This window comes from Salvia miltiorrhiza, chromosome 7 (genome assembly GCF_028751815.1).
Source record: "Salvia miltiorrhiza cultivar Shanhuang (shh) chromosome 7, IMPLAD_Smil_shh, whole genome shotgun sequence".
Lineage (NCBI taxonomy): Eukaryota > Viridiplantae > Streptophyta > Magnoliopsida > Lamiales > Lamiaceae > Salvia > Salvia miltiorrhiza.
The window spans coordinates 1,301,167-1,322,616 of record NC_080393.1 but is presented as its reverse complement, the minus strand read 5'-3'; the positions used below and the strand labels follow the sequence as shown (position 1 = coordinate 1,322,616).

The window sequence follows — 21,450 nt, the reverse complement described above, 5'->3', positions numbered from 1 at the left end:
TCGGAAAACACACACACACACACATATATAATATTAGTCTGTGTTAATTTAATGATAGAGTGGTTAATACTCGAAGTTAAAAGAAATTTTGAGTTCGAGTTCATCGTGACATAATCTTTGACTTTATTATTTATTTAATTATTAATTTATCAAAATATATTTATATGTAATATTGATTATAGGGATACTAAAGCTTAAATAAATGCACAAAGTTCCACATATAATCAAATAAATGCACAAACTTGTCAACAAAGATTAATGCATCACATGAATAAAGTATCTAGCTCACTCAGAGAATATTCTCTCTCTCTCTCTCTTTTTCTATCTTTATCTTTTGCTTTTATTATATAACTAGCGTCTAACTCGTCGAAATTCGATGAGAATTATTTTATGTTATCATTTATAATTATTTTATGTTATTTTTATTATTATAGTATATAAAATAGTTTATATATAAATTATTTCTTTAATTAATTTGATATGATCAAATTAAATTAGTAGTACAATATTTGAAATAATATTAATGTTAATCACTTTCGCCAATTAAATGTAGGTTGTGATAATAGAAATACATTTTTATATAAATATTTATTTGATGAAGTTTACAAAAAGTTGATGTGGGATTGAATATTTTAGAAGAAAAAAATATGTAAATTTGAAGATTGAAGAAATAAAATACAAATATAAATCCTTTTTTAGATATGGAAATTGATTAAAAATTCAGAAAAAAATAAGAATGAATGAAAATTGAGGAAAATTAAAATAGAGTGATTATACGGCGTCACACAAGATATGATTTATTCTGCTATTATATATATATATATATATATATGGAGAAGATTCATAGAGAATAGTAGTATATATTTTGAGAATGAAGAATTAATCTAAGCCCTTAGATTAATTGATATTAACGATCCAGATCATTTCGTTCATTTAAGATCTGATTTATATGTTAAGGTTATTTAAGTAATTGTATTTTTTTAATGTAACCGTTTCTTATTGCTATTTTAGTTGACCGTATCCCATATTTTTTTGAATTGATTTATGAAGATATCAATCATTTACATTTTATTCTTTTTTTCTTAAATTAGTTTTATTAGTTTATGATTGTTTATGGTAGACAAAATAATGAGGCCGCAGATTATATATAAACCTACTTCTACTAATGAAATTATAGGTGTTCATACCCAGCTCATGGTGAACACGGCAATGAATTAGCTATGGATGTGATATTTTTTCATTAATCTAAATCACCATAAACGTCACGTAATTCTCTCCTCCCCATTTCTACATTTTTGGCCAGTATAAATTAATTCAAATCCAAAAAATCCAACTCATTTGTCCGTGTTTTTTAATTCTCTATATCTTATTACCGTAATTAATAACAATATTCGTAATTTTGTTAAGCTTGTTCGAAAAATTATATGTTAAGTATTTTATGTTAACAAGAGAAATTTGAATATTTTATTTAGATATTCGTAATTTTTTTACGCTTGTTCAAAATATTTTATGCTAAATATTTTATGTCAGGAAGAACATTTCGAATATTTTATTTGGATATTCGTAATATTTCTTTTCTTGTTCGAATTATTTTTATGTTAGATATTTTATGTCAACAAGAAAAATTCGAATTTTTTACTTAGATGTTCGTAATTTTTTTATGCTTGTTCGAAAATTTTATATTATATAGTTTTACAATTCTGAATCAAATATCAATAATCAGACTTTTCACTATAATATTCATAACTTTATACGGTTTATGCAAAAGTAATTGAATGCCTATTTTCTTGAAATATAGTCAATTATGATGGCAATGAAAAAACAACAATTACATAGAGCAAGCTGGAAATTTTGAGCACCAACTTTCGTCCCTAGCTACTTTCCCCTAAGCATGCTAAAGACTCAAATGAATCTCCCAGTACACAGATGACAAAGGAACTCAAACCACTAAGTCCAGCAACAAACTTGAATTTATGTATGAATCCTAAACTAATCAGCAGCCCACGTCCAAGCAAAACTCAGTAGAAAGAACTCATCACCACTAAGTCCAGCAACAAACTTGAATTTATTCAAAATTATAGTATGATCTAACTTCTAAGCACCGAGTCAGTTCTCCAAAAATGCTATATTCAAACAATATAAAGTCGAGTTCATCCAAAAGGTAAATCGATGATATTGAAATGAGACATGCCCTGCTATATTAATCCAAATAAACCGATAAGTACAATATCTAAATCAATGTACGAATTGCATATACAACAAATTATGAATCAACAACCCTTCACGATAGATGAATATATATACACCATTATTTACATCAATTACCAAGCTAACGGAAAACTAAACCACCTAAACTTATGTAATGCAATGCTGATACATCTAAATCATCTAGCAGACCGGAGTCAATCGCAACAAACTTCACCACCTTCTTCAACATTTAGTTGAAGAATATCTTTTCTAAAAAATGAATTGACATTTGAATTGATTGTTTTTCGTGGATTAATTTATTGGTATATTATATTTAAGTTTTAGTCACATTTGGAATAATCTCAATTAAGTGGGTATAAGGATTCATATTCTGGATGCCATCATTTTATTAAATTAAATTTTTTGGGTGAAAAAAAGATGGATTATGAGGCATAATGAGTTCTTGTTGGTCATTGAGTTTATATATATAAGAAAAGTTGGTATGAGGTTAAGAGGGATTTCAGACGTTTGAAAACAGACTAATTAATGGACCCTCGAAGTGCTAATGTGTTTTAATTTGGGTGGGAAAATAGAAGGCTGCGAGTTATATAATGGTTCCGATAATCAAATGGATATTTAGGATTTATAATTAAATGGATATGTTGGATTTATCTAATAGTTTTATACGATTATTTAATAGTACAAACTTTATCTAATAGTTTTATATGATTATTTAATAGTACAGAATTTATCTATAAATTTATATGATTATTTAATAGTTTTTAAATGTAAAAATTGATTAGAAATGTATAAATAAATAAGAATGAATGAGAATTGAGGAAAATTAGAATGGAGTGATTATACGATGCCATGTAGGATATGATTTATTTTGCTATAATGTAAAAATTGATTATAAATGTATAAATAAATAAGAATGAATAAGAATTGAAGAAAATTAGAATGAAGTGATTATACGATGCCACGTAGGATAAAATTTATTTATTTTTTGGGTGAAAAAAAGATGGATTATGAGGCATGATGAGTTCTTGTTGGTCATTGAGTTTATATATATAAGAAAAGTTGGTATGAGGTTAAGAGGGATTTCAGGCGTTTGAAAACAGACGAATGGACCATCGAAGTGCTAATGCGTTTTAATTTGGGTGAAAAAATAGAAGGCCGTGAGTTATATAATGGTTCCGATAATCAAATGGATATGTAGGATTTATAATTAAATGGATATGTTGAATTTATCTAATAGTTTTATACGATTATTTAATAGTACAAACTTTATCTAATAGTTTTATATGATTATTTAATAATACAGAAGTTATCTATAAATTTATATAATTATTTAATAGTTTTTAAATGTAAAAATTGATTAGAAATGTATAAATAAATAAGAATGAATGAGAATTGGGGAAAATTAGAATGAAGTGATTATACGATGCCACATAGGATATGATTTATTTTGCTATAATGTAAAAAATTGATTATAAATGTATAAATAAATAAGAATGAATGAGAATTAAAGAAAATTAGAATGGAATGATTATACAATGCCACCTAGGATAAGATTTATGTTGCTATATATTATAGATAGATTGTCTCTTTATAATGTCTAGTTTTAACTAGATAAGCGACAATGCTCGAAAACAAATACTATAATATCAGTGTAAATTCTATTGTACCTGATAAATTCTATTTATTTGCTATATTGATATTTTTATTTCGAGGCAACAGTAAAAAATAGATTTACTTAGTTAAAAAAAAAGCCACAATAATATATATACAAACTAGCCATTTTTAGGTGAATAGATGTTTGTCCTCTCATTATGTTCTTACCATTACTTAATAATTTTAAAAAATAGACTGTGCTTATGGAACTGCCCCCATGCATAGCTCGTGTTTCATGCATCCAAACATACAAAATCTAAACACAAAGTGCGATTTTTAATTCTTAGAATTGTGAAAATACTAAAATTATAAAAGTGGCTAATTTTAAGGCTATGTTTATCAGCAACCATCCAACCACCCAACCATCCAACCATCTTCAATATTTAATTAATTTCTCTCTCTTTCACATCACTATATTTATCCCAACCCAACCACCTCTATTTTTGTTGATTTATCAATGACCACCCCAACCACAACATTATATATAATTATTTTATTATTATTTTTAATCGTAATAATTTTAATAATATTAAATATAAATTAAAATATTAAAAAAATTAAAAGAATAAAAAACAAACTAATAAAAATTTAAATTACAACAAACTAAAAATATAAATTACAACAATGCAAACTCGAAAAAATTATAAAGATTAGGATAATAATCTTGGGAGTTTGAGAAATTTTGAGGATCCTCAAAAAAATTTCTAGGATCCATTGCGAAAAGTGAAAAATTTTTAGTGTGTATGAATACAACAAATGAGGTCTATTTATAAAGAAATTAAAATTATAAAATTTAATATATATATATATATATATATATATGATAGATATTAAAATTTTATATTAATATCTAAATTAAAATCATCCAACCAATGAAAAAGTGCCACACTACAAGAAATTAAGGGTTTTAGCCACACATGGATGTGTGGCTAAAAGTATATTTATGTGTCACTGTTTCTTTTTACCCACACATAAGTCAAATGTCAACATGTGTGGGTAAAACTTTGTGAAGAAAAGGTATTATCCACACATATGTATATGTGTGGGTAAATCACCAAACATTTACCTACACATATATATGTCACGAATAATACATTTTATGTGTGAGAAAAGATATTTATGATATACTGCAGTGATGATGTGGAAATGACATGGCATTTACACGTGGCAAATTTTATGTGTGGGTAATTCATCAAGCCTTTACCCACATATATATATATGTCACGAATAATTTATTTTTTGTGGGAAAATATATTTTTGAAATAATGCAATGATGACGTGGAAATTACGTGGTTTTTACACGTACCTTTTGTGACACATATATGTGTAGCTAAATCTTATAAATTATGTATAGGTAATTATTTTTTAATATTAATTTTAGAAGAAATATTATTATTTTTTAAATATATAAAATAAGTGTGGATAAATGTTATTATGTGTGAACAATATTTTTTATCACAATTTTTATAAAAATATAAAATAGCATATCATACATTATATGAATCAAATATAATGAATTATGAAATACAATCTTTTCATGTATCGCATACAATGATAGATACATTGATAAACATATAATTCGAAGTGTCTTCCTAAAAAGAAAGAAAATGAAAGAAGGAAACAAGTCCCTATTGTTTACATCCTATGCTCCATGGGTTGATGAGCATCTGCGTCCTTTTACCCTGCAACTTTTTTGCAATCCTCGATTTCACAATGGGTTGATGAGCATCTATGTCTTTTGAAAGTCCCTTCACTTTTTTCGCTTCTGCTTCAATTCTCAACTGCTCCTTTCGTCTAGCTCTCCGGTTAAATTCTACCCGAGTCACCCTTTTGGTTTTCTAAGAGCTGCATAGTTTTCATCACAATCAGTGATATTCACTTTTCTTTGACAAATTAAATTGAGAATATAAATATCATACGGATCAATTTAACAATGAAAAATGAATCCACTAGCACCAAAAGAGAGATGTTCAATATGGACCCCACACCAGACACCAGAACCCATAACTATACAAGCAAAGCTACTTGTTCAATTATCCTTGCAGAAAAAGGAAACAAACATAATAGATGGTTAAAAGAACCCAAAACAAATGACTCTCACCTCTTTTCTGTATCCACATCTCCATCATCAGCCTGATTTTCATTTTGTTCATCATCATCATCATCAGTTCCATCATCCGCATCTGCCTCAAGGAAATATTTCTGACGCATATAAGAGGGAAGTGCATGAAAACTTCATATGCAAATAAGTGAAAGCACATGAATATGGAGGGACAATATTCATTTCCACTTCAAGTGACCAGTTCGGGATGAAGTACGAACATATTCATCAATAGCTTCACCAGGGACAACTAAAGGGATGGGCTGAGGCCCCAATTCATGTTGGTAAATTTTCTGCATTTCATCTGCAACAGCACGAGCTAAGGCATCCTATGGTAACAGAGTGTAAGGTTGAACCATTAATATAGAAAGAAAAAGAAAAATGATGAAATTACACACATAAGAGATTGATACCAACCTGATGGCTCTTAGGATGATGATTGAATGAACATCCAGGATGTTCAACCTCAACAGCAGGAATAACGCAAGACTTGGGCTTCTGTCATGATTAACTGTTAAATAAACCCCATAGATTCTAAAAGAACTCGCATTCTAGTGAAATATATTGCTCAGTAGTAACATCAAGAAGTTCTAATGCATACAGAGATAACTGAGAAACTATAAGAATCTCTAACATGCAATACTTATCTCATAATGCCTCCTTGAACAATATAATTGGCTACACATGCAGACACCAAAAGTGCAGAACAGATTATATTATACCTTTTTTATTTTGGCCTTGACTTCTCCTGCAAAAGTGAAATAGCAAATTCTATTAGAAATAACAAAGGGTCGTCGCAAACCTAATTCTCTGTGTTACAGCCACAAAGACAAAATGCATCACAAATTCAGAAAACCATATATTAGTGCAATCAACACCAAAGATATCTCCACATGGTAAAGGCATTTAACACTTCTATATCCCTGCTATCTATCTTCATTACAAAATCATTCACCTATAAAAATAAAAGTTCAAAGTGGTCACATGGAAGTCTCACATTTTGGATATGCTTTTAAAGTAGCAGCCTCGCTATAAGCTCCTGGAACCCCCTAGATGAGGCAATACAATAAGCATTAAGAGAAATAGGCTAAAAGACTAGCCATCTTAATATCTTACTACACAGAATCAAGATCATACACCTGATATGCAACACGGACCTTCCAATTCCAACACCTCAGCGGCAAGGTACTCGAGCACAGAAGCCATATAGATGGGCGCTCCGGTGCCCATACGCTGGGCCTGGGCGTAGCGCCCCTTCTTCAGAAAACGAGCCAAGCGCACAACCCGGAATTGAAGCGTCACCTTGACGGATTTCGGTATATTTCTTCCTGTTGCCGCCTTGCCTGCCTCCGGCGCCCTTGATTGGGGTTGCACTCGCAGCTACCATCGCTGAATTGAGGGTTGTGTGAAGTTTTGGTAAAAATCTAAATATGAGTTTGGGGAATTTGATGTTGGGAAGGCTACACCGGTGAACCAGATGGCCGCGGCGATGGAATCTGGGACGGACAACTTGTAGTATCTCTCTAGATCTGGCAAAAGCAAAAGAACCCCTAACATAATTCGAATGGAGCTTGCCTGTTGGAGAGGAAAGACATTTGGCCATTTTGAGAATAAGTAACCGCCCACTTGTGGATGGCGGTGAAATGATATTTTTTTGTGGAGATAGCGGTAAAATGAGATGTTTTCATATGGCGGTAAAATTTAATTTTTTGGTGCAGATAATAATGGTGAAATAAGATACTTTTTTTTGTCCGTAGGTTAATGTTTGTTTTGGATTTTCAGCAATTTTATATTTATTAATTAATAATTACGTTATATACTTATGATTACTTTTATTATTTCAAGAAGTTTATATTTAAGTACAATATAATATATGCTTATGATTACTTCGATTACTTCAAGTACCAATCTATTTATTTTGATTTCTCAAAACTTTAAAATCAACTATTATTTTGATATGAAGTTTATGTTTATTTTCTAAGTTTGAACTTTACATAATTAACTTTGATTCCTAGGATTTTAGCCAGAAAAATTAAATTTCTAATAAAACTATTAATTTAAAATTTTAATATTTAAGCAAATTTACTTTTTACATTTTAAATAAACAATATATCAAATTAAAGCTCTTATCGTAATCTTGAATTTTATAAGCATATTAAATATTTTATAATTAATCGTCTTTCACAATTTTGGGAAAAAAAAAATTTAAACAACGAATAAGAAGTTAAAGAAAAGAAAGTAAAAAGAAAAATATAATTTAAATATAAACCTTCAATTTTATTATAACTATAAAATTGTCATTCAATTTAGAAATTGATTTGAAATTAATTTTAAATTGAAAGTTGCCTTTTAAATATAGTATAGATTTCTCTTTTTTTTTTTTAATGTCTCACCAGAACGTAAAACAAGTGAGATAGCATTAAGTACGCTGGCATGTCTTCTAGGTGCACGGAGTCCTCCTCTTCAACCAGCCACGTATTAACTGTACAATTATAATAAGTTTAGATAAGTAGAGCAAAAACAAATACGAAAATTCATATTATAACATTGGGTTACCTACGTGTATACTCATGTACTATCAAGATCATCATCACTTTGAAAATCTGAGTCATTGGAGTTTTCATTAACATCAGACTCTAAAATGGATTCATCATTGACGATAAATCTTTCATCGCCACTATTTTCATCTGTATCCTCCCCAATTTGATCGTAATCTCCAACATGTAGTGAAGTCATCAATCCATCTGGAATCGTGATTGGATCAATATCTTCTCTAACCAATGAACTTGTTTCAACTACATCTTCTGTTGGATGAAAATGTGGCAATTCACTTGAATCATCCTCTTGAAATACTTCATTGGTAATGGGTTCTTCTTCTCCTTCTTCACGTTCAACAATATCAAAAATATTACGGTGGTTTACCTTTTGCACAACCATCCAATTCTTCCCTCGAGATAGGTCTTGCAAATAAAATACTTGTTGAGCTTGTGTGGCCAAAATAAATGGTTCATCTTTATACCATTCAGATGTCACATCAATTGATGTCAAGTTGTGATCAACTACTATTCTTTTCCCCATTGGATCAGAATTGTACCATTTGCAACGGAACAAGAACACTTTTCTTTGGTTGATATAGTCTAGCTCTAAGATTTCAATCAATACACCGTAGTATATGATATCATCAACCCCTCCATCACCCCATGTACTAACTCCACTACATTGTGTCTTGAACTTGTCATCACGTATCTTGCAACGAAATCTTACACCATTGACAATGCAACTAAACCAACTTCGGTAGCGATCATCCGGCCATTGTGAGAGTGAATACAAATCATCGGTAGCTCTAGGATCATTATTAACTCTAAGAACAGACATCTATAAAAAAAAAAATTGAACTTAGTACTTATTATAATCAATATAAAGAATTTGAATCTTAGTAAAATATCGTAGGCTAATCAAATATTGCATGCTAATATATTTACCTTTTCCTTGAACCAAGTAGGAAATTCATTTTTTTGAATTCCATCAACATCTTCCTCTCGTATATTCTTAGATCGTAGAATTTCTTTATGCTCACTACAAATTAAAAAAAAAAAAAGTGAAATTCATACCCCTACAAAAAATTCAAAAAAATAGTGTAATATATAGTACTCACTTTATGAAAATGTCGACTGTATCTCCGCAGTTATTTAGAATATACCAGTGCGCTGTATTGCGATAATCCTTCAAAAGTTCAAAAGTAGGTGCTCCCAATGTGCGAATTTGGTTGTTAAATATCTCCATTGAGTATTTTGCAATAGATATATCCCAATTTCGTTCTAAACGAGTAAATCTTGTCTCAGTATTAAGTAAATAACGAGACAGAAATGTAATCGCCTCATCAACAATATATGCTTCAGAGATAGATCCATCAGGGCGTGCAAAATTACGAACATATCCTTTATATGTACCCATACGACGTTCAATCCCAAACATCCATCTCATGTTGACCGGTCCTCCTAACAATGCTTGCTCCGGTAAATGGACACATAAATGGACCATAATAGTGAAAAATGCCGGTGGAAATATCTTTTCAAGTTTACACAATAAGATAACAATCCCATTCTTCATATCCTCAAGCTCACTAACGTATAATGTCTTAGCACATAACTTTTGAAAGAACTGAGATACCTCAATAAGCGCGACGCGTATTTTCTTTTCTAAGAACGGAAGAATGGCTGCCGGTAGTATTTTTTGGAGCAACACATGGCAATCATGAGTTTTCATTCCCCCAAGTGTGTTGGAACTCATCACGCATCGACTAATGTTTGATGCATACCCATCTGGTAGACGAATAGACTTAATAAAATCACAAAACTTCACACACTCTACTTTACTCAACGTGTAATTTGCGTGAGGTTTAACAAATTTTTCATTTCTCTTCCTCAGCCATAATTCCTTCCGAATGTTGAGATCCTGCAAGTCTAAGCGTGCATTTGGCGTATCCTTAGATTTATAAGGATCGTTTAACAAGGTCCCAATGATATTGTCGCAAACATTCTTTTCTATGTGCATGACATCAAGGTTGTGACGCATTAACAACTTCGACCAATATGGCAGTTCAAACATGATACTTTTTTTAGTCCAATTCAACTCATCCACACCTCGTTTGCGCTTCCTGTCTTCATTATTTGGTGCTTTACCAGGAGTCAATGCAGGTAACCCGTCTAATTGTAACAAAATATCCTCACCGGAAAATTTACGAGGTGGTCTTCTTCTTTCAGCTTTTCCGTCATATTCTGTGCTTCTTCGCCATGTGTGTGTCTCATCTAAAAAAGATCGGTGACCTGCATAACATTGTTTCCCACGAATTCTTCTATAACGAGTGTCCTCTAGACATATTGGACATGCTAATTTTCCCATCGTGCTCCATCCAGATAAGTAAGCATATGCTGGAAAGTCACTTATTGTCCATATAACGGCTGCACGAAGTGTGAATTGTGATTTAGAATATTCATCATAGGTCTGAACCCCAGTTTGCCACAAAGCTTTAAGTTCATCCACGAGCGGCCTTAGAAAAATATCAAAGTCTTTGCCAGGAGACTTTGGCCCCGGAATTAATAATGTCAAGAGATAGTTGCTCTTATGCATTGTACACCATGGAGGCATATTATAAGGCATCAAAATAACCGGCCAAATACTATGTGATGTTGACATATTGCTAAACGGATTAAACCCGTCTGAAGCTAGGCCCATTCTTACATTCCTTGAATCGGAAGCAAAATCAGGATATAACTCATCAAAATTTTTCCATGCCTTCCCATCAGCAGGATGACGTAAGACACCGGGCTCTTCTTTACGAACTTCTTTATGCCAACGCATATTTCTAGCCGTGTGCCTTGAAGCATAAAGTCTCTTTAGACGAGGCGTGATAGGAAAGTATCGCAACCTTTTATGTGGAATCTTATGACGTATGTATCGACCGCTTTTACAAACTGGACACACTGTAGCATTTTCGTATTCTCCATAAAAGATGGCACAATCATATTGACAAACGTCAATAGTATCGTATCCTAATCCGACTTCACAAAGCAATTTCCTAGTGTTATAATAACTATCGGGGCAATTATTATCTTGGGGCAATACCTCGTGCAATAATTTCAGTAGCATCTCGAATGATTTATCACTCCACTTGTTCAACACTTTAATATTCATTAGCTTCACAACAAAAGTCAACGCAGACTCGCCACATCCCTCATATAGAGGATTATGCACAACTTCAAATAACTTCTCATAACGAGCATTATTCTCATGATTTGGTTGTTGGTTTTCGATTAAATCGTCCGTCGGCCCAATATCAAAAAATTGATTACCGACTGCATCATGTAATCCTGCTTCTAAACCAACATCGTCATTAGCAAAAACCCCATCAAAATCCTCATCTGTTTTTTCCTCACCATGGTAGACCCATCGTGTGTATGAAGTATCAATTCCCACATCAATCAAGTGAAGTTTAATGTCTTCCATACTTTGCAATCTTGTATTCAAACAGTTGTTGCAAGGGCACAAGGTTAATCCATCTAAATTCAAACTTTGTCTAGCAACATGCATGAACTCCTTTATTCCATCAATATACTCTGAAGAAATTCGATTCCTATTCTTTACCCATTGATGATCCATCTCAAGTTATCTAGAATAAAAATATGAATAAAAAAAAAAAAAAAGATGCAATGTGAAACAAATCCATATAAAAAAAATTACATAACCAAATAAGATCACTGCAGATTAATTTTTGCAACTTACAGAATTTGACTAAAAAGTGCATAAATAGACAAATTATCGAAAATAATTTATCATATATTAGCACGTCAAATTAAATTAATCAACTCAAATAATAGATCATAAATTAACACGTCATACGCAAAAGATAATGAAAACAGGAAATAAAATTCGACATTTGCTAGGAAATAAGAAACACTAATGAAATTTTATTAACGTAAATAAGAAAACACTAAATTAAGGTGTTGAAAGACTTACTCAGCTGCAAAGCTCCTTCTTTTAATCCACCAATAAAAATAACTTCTACTTCAAATCACCTATCTTAAATGAAACCTGTAACAACATTAATTTCACCAACTTAAATCAGTTATAACATGAGGAGAAATAAAAAATGGAAAAGTAATTTACATGAAAATTTTATATACAGATGAATTTCTTCTTCTTTGTCTCACATTGCCTTGTAATTTAAAGGGTTGATGACGAGTATTAAATAATTTTAATTAGAAGTAATATAAAATAATTTAGTGTTAAAATCAAGAAAAATACCCTACAAATACAATAAATGGAGTCAATTGTTATATCTCCAAGTAAATTAAACTAATTGAATATCAAACACTATTTTTATAGAATACTTAATATAAATTAATATCTCTAACTGGTATATCTCTAAAAAAATTCGCAAGACATAAATTCGCAGCAACTAACTACCAAGAGCAACAAATTAATGTATTGAACATTTATATATTCGCAGCAAAAAAACTACTAATAATTCGCAGCAACTAACTTGTGTTGCCACGCCGCCGGGTGGACACCTGGAAGGGGGACGCTCGTGCTCACAGTGGCGGGGCTGTCGGCGCCACCGACTGGAGAAGACGGTCTGCCGTCCGGACTGGAGCTGGACGAGCCGGAGAAGACGGTCACGAGAGAGGAGAGCGGCTGTGACGCTGAATGTGTGCAGATTAGATTAATCACATGAATTTACTACAGTAGAAGGAGAAGAGACATGACCACTCAGCTCAATAATTCAAATATATATAGAGATTACATTGTAGATTTGGCTAACAAAATCAGGAGATATACATGAAATAGTCAAAAGAATCTAAAACAAATCTTTTTAGAACAACCAACTTATTTCCTAATAAAAAGAAAAGGATGGTATTTGAATTAAGGAGATATAGATTATTAACATTATTTACTATTCGTAATATATATATACTGTTTATTGTTTTAGTGATATTTTATTAGAGTATATATATATTTCATAATTTATCAAGTGTTTGTATCAAAAAATTACACTACAACGTGATATTTTATTAGATTATATATATATTTCATAATTTATCAAGTGTTTGTATCAAAAAATTATTAACAAGCCAAACTGTTGGTAGTTTAAGTTACTGTAAGAAGCATATATGATTATAGAACAGAAAAAAAACAAGATGAACAATAAGTCCAAGTTTTAATCATCAGTACTGTCTGACTCAATTGTTATTTCTCTAAAGCTGCTTAGAATTTAATCATGAAATTGAAGAGGCTTCAAAGGATACCAAATAGTTCCACTTCATACAGGTAAAGAATGCAAAGTGCAACAACTAGCAGTAGGACCATCTGCATACTTTAGTATAAGATAAAGAAAAATTGTGTCATGCTAAACAACTACTGCAGACCTGGGTTAGAAGAAAACTAATTGCCTAATTTGGAGCATTTCTAAATGAAAACATTCGCAGGTCCCATTAATGAACAATCCAGCAGGCCACAAAAATTCATTCATGAACTCCAGAGACCAGAATTTTTGTAGAGGAAAGACGAAAAGGAATCCAAACAGATTAAAGGAAAATCTGATCAATGAAAGTTCAGGCAATGCATGTTTATGAGAGCTTGAGAGTAAAGCTATATAATATAAAATTAGAAAAGCTTAACCAAAAATTAGAGTCTAATGACAAAACAAATGAAAATTTAGTCAAAAACTACCGCAGCTAATGGAAAACAAATGCAAAATCAGCCAACAATTGGAAAATAAAGCCTACACCCTTGCATATTACAAAGGGTGGCGAGTTTGCACAGATATCAAGCAGCACCAGGTCCTCAAGCAAAATAAGTGCAGAATTCACAAATATACTAAAAGTCGATCAACAAATATCATCTGAATCATAACCATCATCACTTGCAGGAGATGCATTCATATTAGAAGGTGCGGAAGCGTGATCTGAGGGAGCTCGTCGTATGGAAGAATTATGTGCACTGTTATTCTCAAGCCTTTCTTCCAACATCCGAATCCGATCTTCAAGTGTTTTAACATGCTCTCTGTTCTCATCTAATTCATCACGAAGTTGTTCGTACGAGGGACGAATTGAGCCTTGGCTACACTCGCCTCTAGATTTGCTAGGCGACCGCCCCCAACCATTCAAACGTACTGATTGTCGCCCAAGGACTTTCTCTATGATCTCTTTATCAGTCATTTCATCCGGTGGATTATCTCGCCTTAGCTGCATCATATCTTCCTGTTGATATAAGTTATTCAGTGAAGACAGGGCATGTACAAATGAAACAAGTCTTAACCAACAACTTTTAAGAAATCCTCTCAAATTTTTAATTAGCAAATAAGTCCAAGTTTAGCTAAAATACAAAATATTCTACAAGCTATCATTTTTGGTCTAAATTTAGATATAAATCCCAAATATTTAATCTTGCTTCACTTGAACTAATAACAAGAGCACTTAGGTAAAAAAAAATGGCATTACAATAGTAAATTAATAATTTAATACTTAAATACTTACATATTTCGCTTCGAGCTCCGGTGACGACCATCCCTTGTCGGATTGCCAATTACAAATGCGCCATGTCTCAATTTGTCCAGTTGGAGCATCCAACTCAACTCCACGTTCAATATGGTGGCGCAAAGTACTCTTGGATCCGTTTCTAGATTCCCACTTTCTTTTTGATCTCGAAATGGCATTCTTCTTGGCTCGTTCCTTTACAGAAATAACATATACAATACTAAATTATTAAAATAACACATACATATTCATTTTACCTTTAAATTATTGTGTACCTTGTATGATTCACTAGCCCATAAATCACACAAATAATCCCAGTCCTCCTTTTTAACTCCTTTATGTCCAATGCTCTTGGCCTTGATTGGATCTTCATCTCCTCCAATCTCTTTGAACTTTTTATGCAGAGTGTATCGGTAGGAACGCCAAGATCTCTGCATTTGCCTATTGATAACATGTATGACATTCTGATCTTCAACATCTATATCGAAGAGTGTCTGCAATTTCAATGTAAATATACATTTGACTTAATATTCATATGACAATAACATTAAATAAAATTTAAATTCGTAATTCTACTTACAAGAAGTTTCTCCCTCAGAGGTGCCCTAACAGACTCTGGTACATCCCTCCACTCATCGTAATGGAGACTACAATCCGTACGCAAAATTTTTCCAATTTCATTGTTGAACTTTGAGGTGTTGGCACATACAGCTGCTCTCGCACCAAATCTAAACTGGACGTTAAACCTGTTTTTGGCATGTTTCAATGCCTGTCGAGCTCCTAGACCAGAGGTCTGTCCACGAACACGAGATGCCCTAGCAGAGGTCTGTCCACGAACACGAGAACTCCTAGTTCTCCTGTTCGATGGTGAGCCGTGAACTTGGGTTTCAGTACCTGGTAGTAGGTAAAAATGATTAATGAACAATTATATAAAATGCTTAAGTAACTAAATAATTATCTAACTAACCAATATTGTTCTCCGTTCTATCTTGACTTTGAGCTATATAAGAAATAGAAACAAGTTAGACTAAGATAAAAATTATTAAACTTATATAAGTTTACTTACCAGCGTGCGGTACAACCGTCGCAGACGAGTCTTTAAATAAAATGAAATAAGAATGTATCAGTCAGCAAATTTTGTAAACACTAAAAGAATAGCAATCTTGTCATATTACACATTTATTTAGGTCTAACCAGAACGTAAAGCAGAGGACGTAGAATTGGGATCACTGCCATGTCTTCTAGTTGCACGAAGTCCACCTCTTCGGCCAGCCATATTAACTGTACAACTACAATGTGTTTAGATACATATAACAAAATTTTAAAATTGAAAATTGAAGTCGTGTATACTCATGTACTATTAATATCATTATCATCAATATCATCATCACTATCAAGATCTAAGTCATTATGAAAAATTATGCTCATTCGTACCCCTTTAGCAATAAAAATCAGCTTTAAAACTCAAAGAAGATAACAAAGTTTTCGGCAAAATACTAGCATAATATTATTTGACACCTATTTACATATAGCTGTGACATTACAAAATTTGAGATAAATAAACTTAGTTTAAGAGGCATAAATAAAGACTAGAACAAGTGGCAGATGCACATTTTCTTCCCCTATAGATTAGGTTCCTTTCTTAATCACGTAATCTAATGATGTAATAGAAAAATTGGTGTGAATTCAGTAACTGTTCAACATCATAGTTATATGTGTGTAACACGGAATACAAATATATTCTATATATTCTGTAGCATCTTTATCGGTATTTGTCTCCAATACTATATGGTTCATAATCCAAGAATAACATAACAAAACTATCTTTTTTTGTGCTGTGATAAAATTTGCAATATATGTTGATTATAATTATCAAAATTAAGATGTGTCCTGGTTGAATAAGTTGAGTTCTCCAATAAGAATAGAAATTTACATGAAAAGAAAAAAAAAGAAGAAGATAGAATCAGACTTACTCTCGAGTGACACGCGTATTTGGATTCTTTAGCTTCTTCACAATATTGTCGAGCAGAGCAACGGATAATAGACAGAGGACACACAACACTTCTGTGAAAACATGATAGATAGAGTGTTACAAATTCAATAATAAGTTGTGTTTTCAACAAAAAAGTAGACGGATGAAAAGGAATTCCAGGAATTTCACTCACGAAAAATAGTACGACAATGAATTGAATCGAGTCAACAAATAGTGGAATCAGAAATTTTTTGACAATGCATTTACCTCAACTTCAGTACTGATATGTAGAGAAAATAAACGGAAGCCCACGTATAAATTTACTACGGAAACTAAAAGAGTTCTAAGAGTCCTAAAAAAAAGGAATATGCATTCACCTCAACTTCAGTACTGATATATAGAGAAAATAAAGGGAAGCATGTATATAAATTTTCTATCGAAACTAAAGTCCTAAAAATAAGGAAGACTCCACCAGAATTTGTTATCTGTTATTAGTGATAACAATCCATCAAATTTTTTAAAAACGTGAGCTTAATAACAAACATGAGCTTTGCCATTATTCATCGCCTCAAACCCTTACCCATTTCTCCCCCTTTGCCGGAAAAATCGTACGCCCCCTCAACTTCGCCCGTTGCCCGCACGACTCGATCTCTTTCACCATCGCCGAGTTTGATCTCGACTTCGCCGAACTCAGCGCCAATCACGTCGCCAACAATTTCCACGCCTTCGTCCCTCACCTCCTGGCGGCGTAGCGCCCTTCAGAAACACGGCGCGAAGCTAACAGAAATAATTGGGCATAACAGAGAAGGCGAGAATGACGAGATCATTAACCACACATATATTAACTATGAAGTAGTAATTTTTACTAATTGCCACGTCAACATTAATATATATTAAGAGTTAAACAAAAATAAATAAAAAATGTAACTAAATATTTGTGGGTAAACATTTATCATTTTAATGTATTTTTTGGGCCAATTATTGGGTAACTCCAAAAATATAATGTTACAAAACTCATAATTTTTTAATTGTAAAAAACATCTAAATTTAGCATAAAAATAATTTCAATTAAATAACCATCTATTATTTTTGTGGTCATTAGAAAAAAAACACGACAGAAATAATAGAATATTGATATGAAACTGTCTAATGAATTCACCTACACATAATCTTGATATTAATTTCATATTTATTTTCTAAGTTTCATATTTGCAAAATTAATTTTAATTCTGATTGAGAAACTTGTTGGACAATTTTAATTTCAATATTTCAATTACTTATTCTAAATTTTGAATCTAACATCTTGAATTAAATTTATGATGTATAATATGATGACAAGAAATGAAAGGCTAAAGCTCAATAACTCAATAAACTTAATAAACTCAACAAAACACGATCAATAAGCAAACCATGACAAGAAATTATTTTAATCCATACCACAATAAGCAAACCATGAACATAAACTATTTTATCCATATCTATTTTTTCAATTTAAAATACTCTGGTAAGAGAATCTTAAGTATCGAGTCCGAGTTTCTAACAGTTTCTTGCTCATCTTCATCACTCACAATGGGCTTCTTTTCAACCTTGATTATGGGCTTCTTTTCAACCTTGATTGCGCTACGTCGAATGCATGGTGCACGAGACTCGTGAACGTCGTCTTCAACTTCCGAATCAGGCGCATACAAATTCATACCTTCTTGTGCAGACCTAAGATGCAAAGCCATGTATTCAGCTTTTTCTAAGGATTCTTTTGCCTCCTTTAAAAGCTTTTCCACCGATGCTATTGGATCCACAATGCAATCATCGACTAGCAATTGCATATCCGATGATCTCACTTTCTTATTCTCATTCGCATTCATAACTCAAGAATATAGAATTCTCACACCTGCAACAAAAGAGTCTATTAAAATTTCCTATAAACTCAAATATATATAGAGATTTGCATAACAAAATCAAGAGATATACATGGAAATAGTCAAAATAATCCAAAACAAATCTCAATTGAACAACGGACTTGTTTCAAAATAAAAAGAAAATGATGGTACTTGAAAAGATATGAAAAAAGAAATTTACATGAAATTAGATTGAAAGAGTCCTAAAAAATGGGATTTTTGTTATTTGTGATTTGAGATAAGAATTCATTAGATTTTTTTAACGATGTTTTGCTATAAAAAAGAAGAATAAATAAATAAATTGAATGCAACATAAATTTTTTAACTACACTATATAAATGTTAATATATGAGTTATCAACCAAGCACATATATTCGATACATATGTGTATCTAACACTATAGTAATTTTTCACATTAAATAATGTTTAAACAAAAATTAAATAAAATAAAAAAGAAAATAAAATAAATATAATCAATGGTAAAAAAAAATGTGTCACTAAAATGTTCATCTCACACTTTAATTGTTTGCCAAATATATTAAGAGAAAAAAAAATGTGACTAAATCGTTTTACCCACACATAATAAAATGTCTTAAACTATTTATAATCGTATACTGAATTTACCTACACATATTCAATTATGTGTAGGTATTTTGCCACACATAATTATGTGTGACAAATTATATGTGGCTAAAACTTCCACGTCAGCATTAAATATATTAAGAGTTAAACGGAAAATAAAAAATAAAAAATAAATGTGACTAAATATTTTTACCTACACATAATTAAATGTCATTACCTATTTAAAACTGTCTAATGAATTTACCTACACATATTTAATTATGTGTGGGTATATTGCCACACATAATTATGTGTCACAAATTATGTGTGGCTAAAACCCTTATATTCTTGTAGTGCCACATCATCAAAGCTTTATCCAAAAAAGCAATGAGACCAAGAGGTCTGATTTCGTTGGCATGAGACCGTGGTCGGTCGATTCATTTGATTCAATGTCATTTTTCCATTTTTTTTTTACTTATCTACTAGTACACTCTCCCGTGCGATGCACGGGTTACGATTATACTAAAGCATCAATATAACTAAATTAATAGTCGTCATTTAATATAATAATTTTGTCTCGTAAAAGTTCAAATCGTATATTATTAAATTGTTATATAAATAAATAAATAATTTGTACACATAATTAAATTAATATATATAATATTTTAAATTCTAATTTTAAGATATATATAACTAATATTTTATTTACAAATTCATATTAAAATTAATACAAATTTCCTCCTCCTTAATTGCATTAAAAATTATTGTAGTTTAAATAATTATATTTAAAAATCATGTAAACTTTTTTAAAAGGAAAAAAATGACATATGCTTATGTTTGTCACCAATAAACGAAAATACAATGAAAATAGAGTACGATATTCAACATTATAGATAAATGAGAGCGAACAAAAATCAATTTTAATATTTTAATCAATCATAACTTAATAATCTCAAATTTATTTTTTATAATTTTTATATCAAATTAAAGATCTTTTCACAATCTTTAATTTAACATCCATTTGTATTATTTTTATAATAGAAATTAATGATTTTTTAAAAAGAAATAAAAAAAGATATAAAATTTGGAGGGAAAGTTTATGAGGCGAGAGAAAATTTGGAGGTAAACAAACTCCTCTTTTATACTCCCTCTGTCCCAATGAAAGCGGTGCGTATTCCTTTTTAAGTCGTCCCAATGAAAGTGGTGCATTTTCTTTTTTGGTAATAATTTTACACTATAAACAATGTGGCCTCACACACCTTTACACTACAATCTTATTCTCCTTAAATCCCGTGGCGAAAAGAAGAGCACCGCTTTCGTTGGGACGGAGGGAGTATTATATATAGATTATTTCAATAATGGTGTTATTGATGAGTTGTAAGTTTATATGTGCCAAGTAATTTGAATAAATATGACAATTTTTTTTTTATCAATCGATTAGTGGAAAAACAGGGGTTGAACATGATATAATTGTCATTCATTTTTAAATAATATACATGATCTTTTTAAATTTAAATAGACGTGCTACTATAAAATTAAGCAGTTCAATTTATTTTTTTTATTTTTAAATAGTATCAATATTGATTCTCCAATTAATAATTTTTCAGTGAGCTATTTTGATGCTTAATATATAGTAAATGTAAATCTAATATAATATTTAATTAAAAATAGTAATAGTAGATATGTTAATACAAATAAATATAAAAAACAATACAAACATAATTAAAGATTTAATAAATTTAAACCATATCTGAAATATAATTTTTAAGATGATATAATTTATTATTCAGCTATAAATTTATATTAAATTAATTTAAATTCTGCTTTAAAACAATACTTTTAAATTGAAGAGCTTTGAAATGAGCTAATATGATTTAAAAAAAACACTATAACGTGACTTCAATGTTAAAAAAAAAAAGTGGAGAGTGGAGAGAGGAAAGAGGAAAGAGGAGAGAGGAGAGAGGAGAGAGGAATAAATTAATTTTATGATTTCAAACTATTATAACTTTTTTGTGTCAATTTTTT

The 21,450-nt window shown here is 31.0% G+C and overlaps 3 protein-coding genes across 28 annotated transcripts; all 3 read right to left on the bottom strand.

The window, feature by feature from the left end:
- Nucleotides 1-5,322: 5,322 nt before the first annotated feature.
- LOC130991407 (ribosome biogenesis protein NOP53-like) lies at nucleotides 5,323-7,625 on the bottom strand. 14 transcript variants are annotated; one of them, XM_057915620.1, is made up of 6 exons: nucleotides 7,102-7,622; nucleotides 6,685-6,710; nucleotides 6,380-6,460; nucleotides 6,184-6,291; nucleotides 5,963-6,044; nucleotides 5,323-5,706 (listed from the first exon to the last, which is right to left on the bottom strand). In XM_057915620.1, exons 1-6 carry the CDS (start codon nucleotides 7,190-7,192, stop codon nucleotides 5,684-5,686), a joined length of 411 nt encoding a protein of 136 aa, XP_057771603.1. In that variant the 5' UTR covers nucleotides 7,193-7,622; the 3' UTR covers nucleotides 5,323-5,683. The 14 variants fall into 14 exon arrangements, 4 of the variants coding, with proteins under 4 accessions (XP_057771603.1, XP_057771605.1, XP_057771601.1 ...); XM_057915622.1 differs by having other exon boundaries at nucleotides 7,120-7,621; XM_057915618.1 differs by having other exon boundaries at nucleotides 5,963-6,063; nucleotides 7,102-7,620.
- Nucleotides 7,626-8,306: 681 nt separating this feature from the next.
- On the bottom strand, nucleotides 8,307-13,383 carry LOC130991388 (uncharacterized). The gene is made up of 6 exons (XM_057915573.1): nucleotides 13,005-13,383; nucleotides 12,479-12,553; nucleotides 9,618-12,131; nucleotides 9,445-9,538; nucleotides 8,523-9,337; nucleotides 8,307-8,444 (listed from the first exon to the last, which is right to left on the bottom strand). The coding sequence occupies exons 3-5, from the start codon at nucleotides 12,119-12,121 to the stop codon at nucleotides 8,531-8,533; spliced, it is 3,405 nt and encodes a 1,134-aa protein (XP_057771556.1). The 5' UTR covers nucleotides 12,122-12,131; nucleotides 12,479-12,553; nucleotides 13,005-13,383; the 3' UTR covers nucleotides 8,307-8,444; nucleotides 8,523-8,530.
- A 715-nt stretch (nucleotides 13,384-14,098) lies between these two features.
- LOC130991398 (uncharacterized) lies at nucleotides 14,099-17,800 on the bottom strand. Of its 13 annotated transcripts, none has more exons than XM_057915597.1 (9): nucleotides 17,237-17,800; nucleotides 16,971-17,061; nucleotides 16,192-16,286; nucleotides 16,064-16,093; nucleotides 15,965-15,997; nucleotides 15,578-15,891; nucleotides 15,273-15,491; nucleotides 14,998-15,192; nucleotides 14,099-14,721 (listed from the first exon to the last, which is right to left on the bottom strand). In XM_057915597.1, exons 3-9 carry the CDS (start codon nucleotides 16,271-16,273, stop codon nucleotides 14,350-14,352), a joined length of 1,245 nt encoding a protein of 414 aa, XP_057771580.1. In that variant the 5' UTR covers nucleotides 16,274-16,286; nucleotides 16,971-17,061; nucleotides 17,237-17,800; the 3' UTR covers nucleotides 14,099-14,349. The 13 variants fall into 13 exon arrangements, with proteins under 13 accessions (XP_057771580.1, XP_057771573.1, XP_057771578.1 ...); XM_057915590.1 differs by having other exon boundaries at nucleotides 17,550-17,800; XM_057915595.1 differs by having other exon boundaries at nucleotides 16,192-16,278; nucleotides 17,237-17,799.
- Nucleotides 17,801-21,450: the final 3,650 nt, after the last annotated feature.